Here is a 16,579-nt window from a genome sequence, read left to right as displayed (position 1 = left end):
AGTTGATTTTATTTACACAATCGTCACTTCCTGCCTTTTCCACTTAACGTAATATTGTAGACACATTCCCATGACCTTAATAATTCTTCAAAAATGTGATTTTATATCCTATGTTTCCAACTTTTTATTGTATTTAAATAACGTGCAGTGAATATCCTGATATATACATTTTTAGCCATGTCTCTGATTGTTTCCTTAAAATAAAATGGACTTTCTGGTCAAAAGGCATGAACCTTAGAACTCTTGACAAATACAGCCAAACCAAAGCAGAAAAATGAGGCCAGTGACCACCATGAACGTGAACGGCCATCGCCCACCTCACCCATACAACATTCCTATTTTTCTTTTCATTATTGCCAATCTGAAATGCAAAAATTGATCAAGACCTATTTTCAAACTCAAAAGCCCCCTAAGGAACAAACGATGCAAATCAGAAAACACCACTTTCAGTTCAGTGCTGTGGCCCCAAGCACCCAAGACACCGCTCCCGGGGCTTCCCTGCAGTTGGCCGCCCGGGAGCACCAGTGCTTCCTTTAAAGCCACACAAATCAATAACTGCGGTCATGCCTGGGGTATACGATTATAGGAAGAAATTTCACTTCCTCTGCGCTGCGGATTTTTTGCCACGATGTCTTTTCAGGGAAAAACAACAAAGATAGCTGTGTTTAGAATACGCGGTGAGGACCTCTCCAGCTGTCTCTCTGCCATCATCTCACAACGACGCTGCGACCCTTTCCACAGCTGCAGCTGCGCATGGGCCCCATGAGCAGGTGGGAGGCAGGCTGGGCGTGCGGGCCTGTCCCTGAGCACCCCTCCTGCTGCCAGGCTCAGCCTGCCCGCGTCCCCTGGGCGCCAGCCCCCACCGCTCTCCAGAGCCTGTGCCCACAGATACTCACAGCCGCTCCAGCTCCTTCATGTCGTCAAAAGCCCCCCGTTCCACCACTCCAACCTGGTTCTCCATCAGCTGCCTGGGGAAGCAAAGAGACAAGGACAGCTCCAGGATGGTGGACAAGGACTCCTGGAAACAGCTGGCACAAAGGAGTGAAACAGGAGTGGTGCCCGAGACCACACAGACCTGAGCCCTGGTCTGAGCCGACAAAACTTCCTCCCAGCTTTGCAAATTCCCAACACAGGCTCTTCAACGCACCCAGCCCGGACAGCAAGATGTGCTTCCGGCCCTACCCCTCGCGGACACTCCGAAGCCGCCTGCATGGCAGAAGGCCATGGGGCACCAGAGCACCGGGCCATCGCTCCAAAGGCACGCTCGGGGAAGCTCGTACCCAGGCAGCAGGGGCTGGCTCCGTGCTGCTGGCACACGTGCCCTTCTCCGGCCCAGAGGGCGTGGCCAGGGGGCGGAGCCGGGGGAATCGGCCAGTAGTGGGGGGAGGGGAGCTCGTGCCAACTGGGCACAGCCCACACGCAGCAAACACACTCTGCAGTTGGCAGACGACACGCCCTCTGCCCGCAACCCCCCTCCGCCTGGCCACATCTGCTGCCAACGGAACCACCTGGCTCTGGGGGACTCTGCCCCTCCTTACCACCAACGCACCCTGACACCCAGAGCATCCGGCTGGCAGGGCAGCATTTTCCACCAGCAGATCACTTGCTGCGTGGTAGTTTTTGAGCTCATCAAGTATGTCTTTCTCCCGTGTTTTCCCCTCCCTACTCTCAAGCAGGTGGCTTATGTGCTCCCGCAAGGGCCTCCAATGAAGTTTGCAGCTTGGCAGGGGGACAAAGGCTGCCACCAGACACTTCTCTTCCTCTGCTTTGTTTCCAAAAACCTGTGCTGTTGAGTTTACCCTGGTGGACGCTGCGGGGGGTGAGGAGGGGGCAGGGGTAACGCCAGGACAGAGGGAGGGCTTCCTCAGACTCTTCCTCCTGGAGAAGCAGAGACCCCTTCCCCAGCAACTGACAGCTACGATCCCAGAGAGGATCAACCACGGGGTCCCCAGCTCCTCCAAAGAACTTCCAAGCTGTAAAGTCCATAGTTCTGAAAGAACTGGGGCCCCAGGACCCCTTCATTACCCTCGGAGTAGGGAAGGAGGGGTCCTATAACTGTCTGCTAATGAATTTCCTGCCAGCCAGGTGGGATGGGGGCTCAGCGTTGAAACTGAGTTGATGCAGAGAAAATTCAAACATGCAATTGTTCCCTGCACACCTGAGTTTGTGCGCTGAGACATTCCCACATCAGAATATATGCACGTGGGGCTGCCTCTGCAGCCCAAGGTCAGCAGAGCAGGAAGGGGTGCGGGCTCCACCCCTTCCCCTCGCCCCTCACCCCTGCCCAGCCTGACAAGGCCGGTGCCATGGACGACGCCTTTGCTGGCTGGCGGCCAAGCCCGACAGAGCCATGCCTGCCACCTCCAACGTCTGCCACCGTCAGGCACCCGAGGGGAGTCACCTCTGTCCTCAACTGCTCCCAGTCACTCCCTCCTCAAGTCGGGGGGGGGGCTGTGGCCTTACTGGGAAGTCTTTCTGGGGCACAAGTTGAAAAGAGCTGTGGAGACTGTTATAGACTGAATTGGGTAATTCCCCTCCTCCCCAAAATTCATACACCGAAGTTCTTACCCCCAGTGTGACTGTGTTTGCAGATAAGGTCTTTAGGCACGTCATTACGGCTAAATGAGATCATAAGAGCGGGGCCCTCATCTGACAAGACTGGTGTCCTTATAAGAAGAAGAGACACCAGAGCTCTCTCCGCACGCACACAGAGGAAAGGCCACATGAGGACACAGCAAGCAGGTGGCCAGGAACAGAGGCCTCCCACAAACCAACCCTGACAGCACCTCGACCTTGGACTTCTAGCCTCCAGGACTGTGAGAAAATGAATTTAAGCCACCCAGTCTGTGGCCTTTTGTTATGGCATCCTGAGCAGACCCGGTCTCCCCTCACCCCAGGAGTCAGCCCATGGACAAGGCAGCCCCATCTGCCCAGGTCCTGCCAGGCAAGGACTCCATGCCCAATTTTCTCAGCCATGCGGGAGGCAGCGGCCACTCCGCGTCAGGACTTAGCGCCACCTCCACCCACCTGCTCACGGCCTCCCAAGACTGACGGCACAGGGGAGGGGCCCAGCTGGCCTACAGCCCTACGACCCACAGCCAGGGCTCTGCCGTAAGACCACGGCTGAGGAAGGAGGGCAGGAGAGAGGTTCCGAGCGGCGGCAGCATCCCATACTCACAGCACCCGCAGCTGCTTGAGTCCCGCGAAGTCATTCTTATGGATCCGAGTGATGTTGTTGCCGTTGAGTTCCCTGGTGGAGGAAAGGAGAGAAGGAGATGGGGAGCTGCCCAGGGTGGGCCCCAGGCCGGGGCTCAGCTCCAGGCTCCCTCTCCACGTGGCTCAAGTCAATCATCTCATCCACAGGGCTGGGTGCTTCCGAGCCAAGCCCTGGGACCCCCAAGTCTGTGTCGTCCTGACAAGCTGGGACCTCTTTGCAGATGTTCAACCAACAGGAACACGCAGGGCATGGCTCACTGCGGGGAGTGCTGTGGAACCCCAAAACCTGGCTTTTGCCCTGAAAGAGCTCAGTCTCATTGGAGAGACAAGACATTCACAAAGGAAAGAATCTAGAAACTAGCCAATTAAAGAGACTATTCAGGTAGAAACCTCACTGAGCCTCAGTTTCCTCACCTATAAAATGGGGATAATAACTGTCTACCTCATAGGATTAACACAAGGCATAAACAAGTAAAGAGCATGGCCTGCACTTGGAAAGGGGCCCCTTGGGGATATCCCATGTCATCAGCTGGTGGCACTGGCTTCCACGAGCTGTCCATATTCCAAGCAGGAGAGAGCAGGGAGGGCCATGCCATTTAAGGGGACTGAGGAAGTGAGACTCAAGCTGAGCTCCAAAAGACAAGGCAGATCTGAAGCAAGAGGATGGAGTGGACATATCAGGGGAGGCGTGTCTGGGGGACAGAGGAGCAGACAGGCTGAAGGTTGGGAGCCATGGGAAGTAGGGTTGGGGGAAGGTGTGTCCACATCACTGAGGGCCTGAGAAAGCAAGCAGAGCAAAGACAGGGAGTCAATGAGGCCTCCGGGCAGGAGCTGCTATGAGGCCTGTCCCGCAGCAGGGACAGGAAGGCAGGACCCAGGAAGGGAGCCCCGATCCCACGGCTGCAGTGGCTCCTCCCCCCACACCACCCAGGCCTCCAGTCCTTCCTCCCTCCCAAGGCCACAAGCTCCTCCCTCAACCCTCCCCATCACGCCCTGGGCACCTTGGACTTGGACACCACTTCAGAGGCCTTCTGGCCCCACCTCCCACCCCCTCCTACCCAGCCTCCCAGGAAAGCTCACTCGGCCTCTACTGGCCACTCCTCTTAACAGCGGGCTGGCCCAGCCTCGGAAAGGCAGGCCCCTCCAGGGGTCAGACACTCCACTCCCCAGAAAGTTCTTCTACTGAGCCACACACAGCGGAATCTCACTCAGGCCCAGCTCCAAATCCAGCCGTTCCCTCCACGTCTAACGTGTCTTCCTGTGCAGCCCTGTGCTCACAGCCACACAGCCTCCCCTCTTCCTCACCACCATCACAGTCCCCCACACGCTTCGCAGCAACCTAACTGTGCACACGCGCGTGCGCGTGCACGCACACACACACACACACACACACACACACACTATACCTGTAGCCAGTCTCCTCACTTACCAACTTTGGTCAAAGGTTCCAGGTGTAGCCACCACCCTAACCCAAGTCCAAGCTGCTCTGAAAAATAGCAAGTTCCCTTTCCTAACAGTGTTTCAGAAGTATGATATTTTAGAGTTGCTTCCACTAAAAACATGTTATTGGTTTCCACACACTTTGGGAGTTGGGCTTTACACACGTCATCAAGAGATGCTGGAAGGTAGTCATGAGCCCATCTTACAGATGAGGAAAGTGTGTCTCAAAGAGCTGTGGTGCCTTCCCGAGGTCACCACCTGGTAAACGACAGAGCAGGGATCTGGACCTGTGGTCATCTGATCCTAGGGCCCAGGCTCCTTCCACCAGGCCAGGCTCACTCCCCAAACTGACACACTGACAATGCATCCAACTCATCACTCTCGCTGCCCTTCCCCTGGGCCGGGCTCCTGATCCTTCGGAGCAGCTGGAAAAACGCATCCCCTGCTTCGCATGCCTTTTCTAACAGGATCTCTCCGGGGGGCTTTCGGCCTCTCCAAGGTAACAGGGCCATTAGTGAGGGCCCCAGCCTGAGCCCCTTCCCACCCTACATGCTAGGGATGCCTTCTCCACGTGAGATGCGCTCTTCTCAATGCAAGGGTCTTTTCCTGTTGAACCAGATATTCTTCCCTGAAACAGCCACCTCTGAGCCTCTCTTCGCTGCTCCTTCTCAACACGATCGCTCTTCAGACAATAAGAATTTCATCTCAAAGCCCTGAAAACTGGTTCCCTCCACAAGCAGTTTTCCTCTGTGCCATCCTGCTCAAACGTTCACCCCAAAACCCAAAACGGCAAAGAATTTGGCGTGGTTTTATGTTTTCGATTATAAATATACGTCAGCCTCGATTACAAGAGCAAAAATATTAAATTTAAATAGACATCAACAGAGCAACACTTAGTTAAATTTCAGTGCATCTATGAGACTACAGCCATTTAAAATGGTACAGACCCGTTTGTATTGACAAGGGAAGATGTCCCTGATGCAGCCCATGGGAAAAGGGTTCAAGACAGCTTGCATGCCCTGAGCCCCCTTATGTAAAAACTCACAGGTGTATCAGTAGAGGTACATGCACAGAACGAGTTCACTGGGGGCTGTTCCCCTCATGTGAATGCCTATAACGGCTGAGTGGTGGGACTTGAGGAGACTTTAGTTTCCTTTTTATATTTTTCTGCATTGCTTGAATTTTTTAAAGAGACGCCTCTGTTTTTAAAGCCAACAAAATAGGCAAGTTATGGCACTGAAAAATACAAGTAATAAATGTACATTATTAAATTTTTTCAATTTCCTGAAAAATAAAGAAAAAAACTTCAAATCACACATAAGCTCATCACCCAGAAAGAACCCCCTGTTAATATTCTGGAATATTTTCTCTCAAGCCTGTTACCTTTGGATACACGTTTTATATTGTGAAGGTAATTCGACAAATATTTATTGAAGACTTGCTATCTGCAGTGTTTGGCAAGGTTCTGAAGATACAAGGGTGAATGAGACAAACGGTGTGCACGCCTTGTGCAATGGCATTCCCTGCTCACTCTCCACGTACGATTTTGATTGGCATAAAGGATCCCTTCCATTGGATGTATCAGGTTACTGGGTATGCCCTGATTCCCTGTCACTGGAGCATCTGGGCTGACTGGATATCGTTCAAATATAAATAATACCGCATAAAGCTCAGTGGGCATTTGGGAGGAATACATTCCTAGAAACAAAATTACGCAGTCAAAGGTCATGAGAAGTCTGTTGAATTTTACAATCATTCACTCACTCCTTCTCATGGCGACCATGGGGCACCAGGCAACTGACTACAATAATCATTCAACTCACAGACAGCAAAACTGAGGCAGAGACAGACACTGAGCCTTATCCGAACAAGGCAGGGCCCCGATGGAACTCGGGAATCCCTGAGCATGGAATTCCCATAAGGTGGGCGGGGGGGCCCTCGCAGGGACTTCTGATGGCACTCTCATTTACCTGCCTCTCTTCTCACCTTTGGCACCAGGCTCCACCATGCAGACTCTGGGGCGCACTGCTTAGCCATCAATGGAGTCCAGGCCCTCCTCCACACTTCCTGCACCCCACTGCACCCCCACTCAAGAAAAGACCTGGCACAGGCAGGCAGAGGAGGACAGCGATGCAGACAGCAGAGCAAACGCAGCCCCTCACGCGGGAAGTCCTGCTGGTGGCTTCCAGGCAAGAATGCGGATGGAGGCCCACGCCCCCCCAGCCCCCAGCCTCCCCCATCAGCCTTGCTCTCTAACCCAGAGCTAAGCTAAGCGCCTCCTCCCAGGGGAGAGCCCTCGAGAAGGCAGCCTGTGAGGCGGAGGCAGCTCTCGTCAGGCTCCCAGGTCCAGGGCTGCAGCTTAAGGAGTCATTAACAGCACTTAGGCTGAGAGAATGGCCTCCGCTGTCCCCACCCTCTCCCCTCAGCCAGGCGGCCCACCAGGATCAAGTTTCCAACCTGGCCCGGTCACTTCCGCTCGAACCCTCAGCACAGGCTGCTGGAATGAGGCAAGGAGGTCATTTTTCTCCAGTGCCTGATTCCTCCAACAGGTGGTCCTTGAGGTTGCCATGGAGACCCCTCCCCAGCAAGCCTCCTGGGAAAACTAGAGACGCTGCTGGGACCTTCAGACCTTTGCATCCAGAGCAGCCAAGTGGCGTGGACCCTCTGGGCCAATTCCTGGCCTCGCTTCTCAGGAAGAAGCCAGGATCCAGAGCTACCCTGGGTTCCCTGAGGTTCTTACCACCAGGGCCCACATCCACCACGTCTCCTCATTGCGCACCTCTGTGAATAGGCTCTGAGCCCACCTCCAAGCCTGCTTCATCTCATTTCACCCTCACAGTAGCCTACGAGATGAGTCACGTTCTCTTCACTTTGCTGATGAGGAAACCGAGGCAGAGACTGGGGAAGCAATTTGCCCAGTGTCACACAGCTCCTAAGTGATGGGGCCAGGACCAAATCACACCCTGGCCAGTGTGAGCCCATGTTCTTTCCCCTTCCTCACGATGCCTCATGTTGTTGGATTCTGTCGACCCCTCCCCTCACCCTGAGCAATCATGCCTTGGTCAGAACTGAGAACAACTTAGATAGTACATCCTGGGGCCCTACAATAAGACCATGTGCTCTGCCCAAGCAATGATATCAGGGCAGTTCCCCAGCCAGCCAAGCTAAGACTGTTCTTAGTGGCTAAGAGCTTAGGCTCTAGAGCTGGACTATCCATCTTCAAATTCCTGCTCTACCATCACTAGCTGTGTGACCCTGGGCACAAAGTTTAACTTCTCTGAGCCTCAGGTTTCCCATTTGTAAAATGAAGATAAAGATAACAGCCACCTCTTAGAGATGTGGTGAGGTTTAAATGACTTAAATATTTCTAAAGCACCAAGAGCAGGGCCTGGCATCCACAAATGCTCTCTATATCAATACTGCCAGCGCGATTATTTGTACTACTATTGCTGTTGTTGTTGTTGTTTTGTTTCCCTCAAAGACCACAGCCCCGCTAGAAGGGTGGTGTCCCAGGCTCAGCTCAGGCTGGTGCTGGGCTGCGTGGGCCACACTGAGCAGGGAGGAGCCAGCTGCTCCTGCCCTGCAGGCCCCAGGATGCCGAGGCCCAGGGAAGATGCCCTGAGACGGTTCTCGCTCTTCCAAAAGGGATGCGTCTGCATCCATCCTTCTCCCCAGAAAGAAATTCACTCCAGTGGCAAATGGCCCTGATTCCCGTCCATTCCTGTGTGGTCCTAACCTGAAAGGAAAACCTCGGTGGTAAAAGATTTAGGAGAAAATCCTCTGAAGCAAAATTACCGAGAAAAAAACAAAAACACACAGGATTCCTTGAATCCTCTCAGGAAACGAGAATCTGATCCGCAGCATCGGGGTGTTTGTGATAAACCAAAAGAAGCCCTCGGGCGTCCTGAAGCTGCAGGGAGAATCATCCTGGGCCCCTCCTGGGGTGTTCTGGGGGCTCCGCACGCGTCACAAGCATGTCTCACGTTTGGGGGCGGGGCCGCCACGCCTGCTGCTGGTTCCTGCCGCGACATGGGGAGGCTCAGCCATCCTCTAAATTCCCTTCCTGCCCGCTCGCCAAAAAATAAACACACACACTCTGACTGTGAATGAGACAGGCCTCTGGGCTGGGGAACTGTATTCCTCAGCGCTGTCCTTTGAAACCTTGCCCTGGCCAAATCCACAGCACTCAGTGTCTGCAGAGTCAGACAAGAGAACCAAAGGAATGAGGAATGTCCCTACCCAGCTGCCACCCCACAGCAGTAGAGGGGCCCACACCCCAACCTGCAGGGGGGCCGGCTGCAGGGAGCGCCCCGAGCCACCTATGCAGGCTCCCCATGTTCCCTCTGGCTCCCCTTCAATCTGTTCTCCAGGCCACAGCCAGAGGACTCTTCAAGATGCAAATCTGACCATGTCACTCCCCACTTAAGCCCTTCAATGAACCCCCATCGCTCTTGGAATCAAGACAAAAACCTCCTTAACACCGACCACACACCCCGCGTGCGTGCCCTGCGCGCCCTGCTCCGATTTGCTCCCTCAGGTGGCAGGGCCTTTGAGCTTGCTCCTCCCTCTGCCTGCACTGCGCCCTCCTTCCTCTTTGCCTAACTCACGCCCACTTTTCCTCCCAGCTGGTCCAGCCTCCCTCTGCCGGGCCCACAGAGCGCTCCAGCCCGCTCTTCTGCAGCACAAATCAGGGGCAGTTTGATATGGAGGTGGGGCTTCCTCGACGGGTGTCTCGAGCCCCCCGTGAAAGTATAAGCTCTTTGAGGACACGGACTGTGCAGTGTTTTCTCATTGTTGTATCTCCAGGGCCTGACGCAGTACACGGCACAGGATACCTGATGGCTGTTCCGGTAAGTATGTCTTGCATGCAAGAATAAATTTGCAGACTGGAGAACTCGAGGTTTGGGAGGGGGCGGGGGGTGAAGGGGAAGCTGAGACGAAGCGAGAGGGTAGCACAGACATATATATACTACCAACTGTAAAACAGATAGCCAGTGGGAAGTTGTCGTATAACAAAGGGAGTTCAACTCGAGGATGGAAGATGCCTTAGAGGACTGGGACGGGGAGGGTGGGGGGGACTCGAGGGAGGGTGGGGGGGGGACTCGAGGGAGGGTGGGGGGGGGACTCGAGGGAGGGAGGGAATACGGGGATATGTGTATAAAAACATGATTGAACTTGGTGTACCCCCAAAAAAATAATAAATAAATAAATAAAATTTAAAAAAAAAAGAATACATTTGCATTAAAATGGACATATTCCAAATAGCACTGAGTTGGGGGCGATTTCCATGTTTCCCTGCTCCCTGACTCAAAAAAAGAAAAAAGCCCACGCCAATTAAGAAATGCTCTCCCCAAATGGACACCAGCCAAGGAAAGCCTCACGCACAGAGCACACTGCTGTTCTACCAATAACCATTCCACAGCCCACAGGTTAAAAGGCTGATTTTCCCTCAGCCCCCTTGTTAGGAAAACACCAGCCCCCAGGGCTTCGGCTGCCCGGCTCCTCCACCTTCAACAACCAGCGTGTCCGCCTCAGGGCCTTTGCCTGTGCTGCCCCCTCCCCTCCCCCCGCCAACACCCACGGCTGGCTCCCCCAGCATCCTTCAGGCCTCAGTTTAAATGTGCCCTCACCTAAGCCAGCCTCCTCACAGGGGCTCACTTAGCTCCCCCTCCAGAGCTGGGATTTTGATGTGGAGGAGTGTTCAGTATGAGATCCTTTGTTAAAGGCCAGTCTCCCCTGCCAGGCTGTGAGAGGCAGAGACCACATCCCTAAGGCAGCAGGTGTGAGGGTGCCTGGCACACAGTAGCTGCTCACTAAACACAAGCTGAACAAACAATCCTGCCCACGGAGCCTGGCTGCTGCCAGCACACCGTGGCTGAGGCCTGACACGCACTCCCGTCAGCCCCAAGCCTTCCCCACAGTCCTCAAGCCTCAGTGGGTCATGGTCCGGGGGCTCCCCCGCCCCCTCAGCGGGGCCCACAGGCCTGGCACCAACCCCGGGGCTGGGCCCCCGCCCCCCATGTGATGACTCAAGAAACCCCGGGGATGAGCAGTCAGGGCCCCACATGGGGGCAGATTTGGTCCAGATCCTGCTCTGCCCCGGGCTCCCGGGCTCCCGGGCTCCCGGGCTCCCACCTTGTCTCCTTGGCTTGAGTACTAGCCACATCTCTACTGCCACAACCACGTCAGCTCACTGAAGCCTCATAATAGCACCTGGCTCCAAGGTTTGCTACCAGTCTTGATTTACAGATGAGGAAACTGAGGCATAAAGAATTTAAGTAACTGGCTCAAGATCAGCCAGCTGGTAAGTAGGTTCAGAAGGCAAGACTTGAACCCTAGCATGTCTGACTCCAGGGCCCAGGTCTTTTTTTTTTTTTTTTTTGCTATAAAATACACAGAACAAAATTCACTATTTTAACCATTTTTAAGTGCATGGTTCAGTAGCATTAAGCACATTCACACTGCTGTATAGCAGATCTCCAGAACTTTTTCGTTCTGCAAAACTGAAACTCGGTACCTGTTAAACACTAACTTCCCATTCCTCCCTCCCCCAGACCCTAGTAACCACCATCCTACTTTCTGTCTCTACAAATTTGACTCCTCTAGGTACCTCAGATATGAGGACTGGTTTATTTCACAGTGTCCTCAAGGTTCATCCATGGAATAGTGTCAGAATTTCTTTCCTTTTTAAGGCTGAAAAATATTCCATTGTACGTCTACGCGTTTTGTTTATCCATTCACCCATCCATGGGACACTTGGGTTGCTTCTACCCTTTAGCTATTGTGAGTAATCCAGCTATGAACATGGATGTACAAATATCTTTGAGACACTGCTTTCAATTCTTTGGGGTATATACCCAGAAGTGAACTTGCTGGATCATATGGTAATTCCATGTTTAATTTTTTGAGGAATCATCATACTCTTTTCCACAGCAGCTGCACCACTTTACGTTCCCAGAAACAACACACAAGGGTTCCAACTTCACATCCTTGCCAGCATTTCCCAGCTTGTTTACAGTAGCCATCCTAACGGGTGAGAGGTGATCAGAGCCCAGCTCTTCACCCCAACGCCATGGTGCATTCTGTTCCGCGGTGCACACTGCACCCCAGTTCCTTCACTACCGCGGCCTGGCCTGGCTCCTGCCAATGCCATTCTCAGGTCTGGGGCCTGCCCCAAAACCACATCCCTACAGCCAGACCCCACTGCCACCCACCAAGCCTCCATCTCCAGTGCCTGCCAGGCCCCTCTCCATCCACTGCCCACCGCAGGCCCCTGAGAGGCCACCCACCAGCTAACTCCCTGAACCTGACCTCCACCCACAACACCACCTCCTGGATCCACCGACTCTGCTCACCAACCCCCACGCTTAGGCTGGACATCCCTCCCTGTGCCAGCCTACAACCTGGGTCCACCCTGTAAACACACGGAGGCAGGAATCAATCTTGGCCAATTCCCCTTTATGCCCTAGTGCTAAGCCCTAACAGAGGTTTTATAGGTGCTAAATGAATGTCTGATGAATGAATTAATGAATGAAGCCAGGCCTTGTTAAGATGTGTGGAGTGGTAGTCTAATCTAAAAAATTACACACAAACACATCTCAGCGCCTGGAAACTCAGAGCAACACTTGCCAGCTGGCTGACCTGGGGCAGGTGGCCCCACCTCTCTCATCTTCTCCTCATCTACAAAGCAGTGGTCAGTACCATAGACTCTTATCCCCCTTACCTGGAGGTTCCACCTCCACAGATTCAACCAACCGCAGATTGAAAATATTAAAAAAAAAAAAAAATTCCAGAAAGTTTCAAAAAGCAAAACTTGAATTTGCCCTGCACTGGCAACTATTTCCATATCGTCTACACTGTATTTACAACTATTTACATAGTATTTACCTTGTATTAGGTATTATAAGTAATCTAGAGATGATTTAAAGTATAGGAAAGAGACTTCCTTGGTGGTGCAGTGGTTAAGAATCCACCTGCCAATGCAGGGGACACGGGTTTGAGCCCTGGTCCAGGAAGATTCCACATGCCATGGAGCAACTAAGCCTGCGAGCCACAACTACTGAAGCCCATGTACCTAGTGCCTGTGCTCCACAACAAGAGAAGCCACCACAATGAGAAGCCCGCACACTGCAACGAAGAGTAGCCCCTGCTTGCCACAACTAGAGAAAGCCCGTGCACAACAATGAACTCAGCCAATAAAAAATAAATTAATTAATTTAAAAAAAAGTATAGGAGAGGATGTGAGTGGGTTATATGCAAACGGCACACCATTTTACATAAGGGACCTGAGCCTCGGGGATTTTGGAGCCTTGCTTGGTGGCGGGTAGGTGGATGTCCTGGAGCCCGTCCCTCAGGGATCTGCGGGAGAACTGCAATGCCTTCCTCCCAGGACTGTTATGCAGAGGGAAAGAGTGGACGTGTGTAAAGCATCTGGCTCGGAGCCTGGGAACAAAGTAAGGGCTCTGAATGGTGACCACCAACACCCACAGCTGTCATAGGTCCTCCGCTCCCCAACCCCCCAGGGCTCTGGCTCTTCCTTTCCACAGCCGCCTCCCACTCCCTCTCCCTGCAGTGGGACTCCAGTCCACCTGCCCCTCTGCAAACAATCTCTGAGCGGCTCCCCTTGGAGCTCCTGTGCTTGTTCTCTCCTCCCGCAAACTTCCTCACCACCTACTCTCTCCCCGACCATCTGCTTCCGCCTTCCACTTCTCCCAGGAAACCGCTCTGCCCAGCTTTGCCAGTGACCCCCAATCGCAGTTCCAGAAGCGTTCCTTGGCCCTCATCCTCAGACTGATTGGCTGCTCTCCACGCTGTTAACCCTCCCCCCACCATCTCCAAACGCCTTCCGCCTTCCTCAGCTTGGCAGTACCTGCATCACCCAGGTTGGAATCCACAGACATTGGGCCCGGGCTCTCCTGTGTTAAATACAGGACTAGGGCTCCTCCTGCCCCTCTCCCAGCTCCTCCCTGGTGGCCCTCCCTTCCTGCTGCCCTCTTAATGTGAATGGAAGCCAAAGGCAGTCCTCCTGCATCTTCAAAGCATGTACTTTCTTCACCAGGAAACCCCAGCACAAAGTCGTGTTTCTCAGGCTGTCCTGGGCACCTCCCACATCCAAATCACCTGAATGCCCTTTGCCAAAGACCTGCTGACTCAGTATCTCTGGGATGCACCTGGGAATCTGCTTTTTATACCAGCTTCCCAGGAGATTCTTATTCCCACTGAAGTCTCTGCTCCACGGCCCTCGTGGGTCCCACCACTTCCTCAGGAGACCCTCTCAACCATCTCTCCAGTCTGAACACTCGACAGAGTGATCATCCCCTATTCCCACCTCTAGGGTCATTTTTGCGCATAGTTCTTTATTGGCAATTCAAACAAAAGAGGCAGAAGCCAACTTCACGGCCTCTCCTCCAGGATCAGCCAGCCTCCCAATTTTACTCTGCAAGATCAGTCTCCCAGGCTCGGGCCACAGGGTCCTCCATGATGTTCCCATTTGCTCTCTCTGCATCCTCTGCCTCGGTCCAGGCCTGCTTCCTCTCATGCCTTGGCCTCTTCTGTACCCTCTAAACCCTAAGAGGACTGTAGTAGTTGTCTGCTGCTGCTCTAACAAATAACCACATACTTAGTGGCTTAAAACAACACAAAGTATCTTACAGTTCTGGAGATCAGAAGTCCAAAATCAGTCTCGCCGGGTTTACAATCAAGATGTTCCCAGGGCTGCATTCCTTTCTGGAGGCTCTAGGGAAGAATCCACCTCCTTGCCTCTTTCATCTAGAGGCTGCCTGCATTCCTCGGCTCATGGCCCCTTCTTGGCATCACTCCAATCTCTTGCTTCCAGCATCACATTTCTCCTACTACTGACTCTGACCCTCCTGCCTCTCTCTCCCGAGGGAGCCTGATGATTATGTTGAGCCCACCCACAGAATCCGAAATCATCTCCCATCTCAAGATCCTTAACTTAATCACACCTGAGAAGTTCCTTTGGCCCTGTAAGGTAACACATTCACAGGTTCCAGGGATTAGAATGTGGACATCATTGAGGACCATTATTCAGCCTACCACAATGATCGTATTTTCTAAAGCAAAGATGAGAATCATGAAATGTCTTACCACAGGTTTAAAAAAAAAAAAACAACTCATCAAACACACATTTTTTTGAGCACCTACCATGTACTAGGTGATGGAAATACAAAGATACATGAGACACAGTCCCTGCCCTCAGGAAACTCAAAACCCAAGGTACCCATCAAACAAACCATCTTCTTAAAAAGAAATAAGATTTTCTTCCCTACAGAAGAATTCCAATTAATAAATGCAGAAGGAATGAGGGAAATAGAAAAGCAAAATTGGATAATAATGGTTGCAGGCAAGATCCATTAATGGATGCTAAAATTAGTAGGTGAGAATTTGAGGACAAAAAGGATATCACATACTCTCAAAGTATCTCCCCCTGAATATTTATTAATCACAAATGGAAAGATAATGTTATAGTGGAGAAACCTGGCAGACACCATCTTAACCAGGAGATCAAGGTTAACATCGCCAGCAAAGACACATAATCAATGTCATCTACCCTCTGATAGGATGCTCTGGGATCCTATCCTATGCTCTGGATCACCTCTGCGGCATTCTTGTCAAAAATGCATAACCTCAATCCAATCATGGAAACACACCGGAGAAACACAAACCAAAGAGCAGTCCACAAAATAACTAACTCGTACTTTTTACAAATGTCAAGGTCACAAAGAACAGGAAAGACTAAGGAACTGTCACAGATTGAAAGAGACTAAGAAGAAACGACAAGCAAATGCAATGTGGGATCCTAAATTGGATCCTGTAATAGAAAAAGGACATTGGTGGAAAAACTGGTCAAATGCAAATCACGTCTATAGCTTAGCTAACAGTACTGAACCAATGTTAATTTCTTTGTTTTGATCATTGTACTATGATTAAGAAAGATGTTAATTAACATTAGGGGAAGCTGGGTGAAGGATGTACGGGAATTCTCTTTGTACTATTTTTGCAACTTTTCTCTAAGTCTAAAATTGTTTTAAAATAAAAGTTTTGTTTTTTTAATTTTTAAAGAATAAAAATACAGCAGTGATAGAAAAACTGCTGTCAGAAATCACAGTCACCATAACCAACTGGTCTCCCCACCACCAGTTGGTCTCTCCCTCCATCTGTTGTCCACACCAAAGCCAGGAAACAATATCTTAAAACACCATTTTGTACTTGTCACTCTCCACTCAAAAACTCTGGGGGCAAGTGCTTAAAGGGTCTCGTCGACAGGTCACCGGAGCAGCTTGAAGGGGCTGCCATTGGCCAAAGGCAGAACACTCTGGACATCAAAATAATGTAGTAACATTATTACAAATTATAACCCGATGAATAATCCACGAGTCCATATAATCAGACAAACAAAAAACAGATGGAGGAGGTCAAGTTCTTTCTTACAGTAGAATGCCCACTAGCAAACAGAGAAGAAATGATGGAGTTAGAAATTTCTCATTAGCGGTACTAAAACTAGTGAAGGAAAGCTTGATAAATAGGATATTTACACAGCCTCAAAGTATCTTCCTGCAAATTAATTATTAACAACAAAGGGGAAAATAGTAACTTTTCAGCAGAAAAGTCTGGCAGACACCAAAGTACTGAGTAATCAAAGCTAAAATCACCAATATTGGGACAAACTGACATCATGTATCTTCTGACGTGACCCACTTCTGAGAAGGGCAGAACATTGCTTATTTAGCATTCCTGCCAAAAATGCATAACCTGAATGCAACCATGAGAAAAGAGCAGATGAAGCCAAATTGAGGGACATTCTGCAAAATAACTGGCCAGTGTTCTTCAAAAATGTCAAGGTCAAGAAAAACAAAGAAAGGCTAAGGAACTAGTCCAAATGAAAAGAGACTAAAGAGCCATG

At 51.5% G+C, this 16,579-nt stretch overlaps 1 protein-coding gene across 1 annotated transcript in view; it reads right to left on the bottom strand.

Moving 5' to 3' along the window:
* The window catches only part of SLIT1 (slit guidance ligand 1), a 169,446-nt gene that overhangs the window by 146,179 nt on the left and 6,688 nt on the right, over positions 1–16,579 (bottom strand). The window contains 2 exon segments of the mRNA XM_057736947.1: positions 897–968; positions 3,179–3,250. Of these exon segments, the coding sequence (XP_057592930.1) occupies positions 897–968; positions 3,179–3,250 (144 nt within the window).

Source organism: Hippopotamus amphibius, chromosome 5, assembly GCF_030028045.1.
Source record: "Hippopotamus amphibius kiboko isolate mHipAmp2 chromosome 5, mHipAmp2.hap2, whole genome shotgun sequence".
NCBI classification, from domain to species: Eukaryota; Metazoa; Chordata; class Mammalia; order Artiodactyla; family Hippopotamidae; genus Hippopotamus; species Hippopotamus amphibius.
The sequence above is the reverse complement of the archived record's forward strand: the minus strand, read 5'-3'. Positions and strand labels throughout refer to the sequence as shown.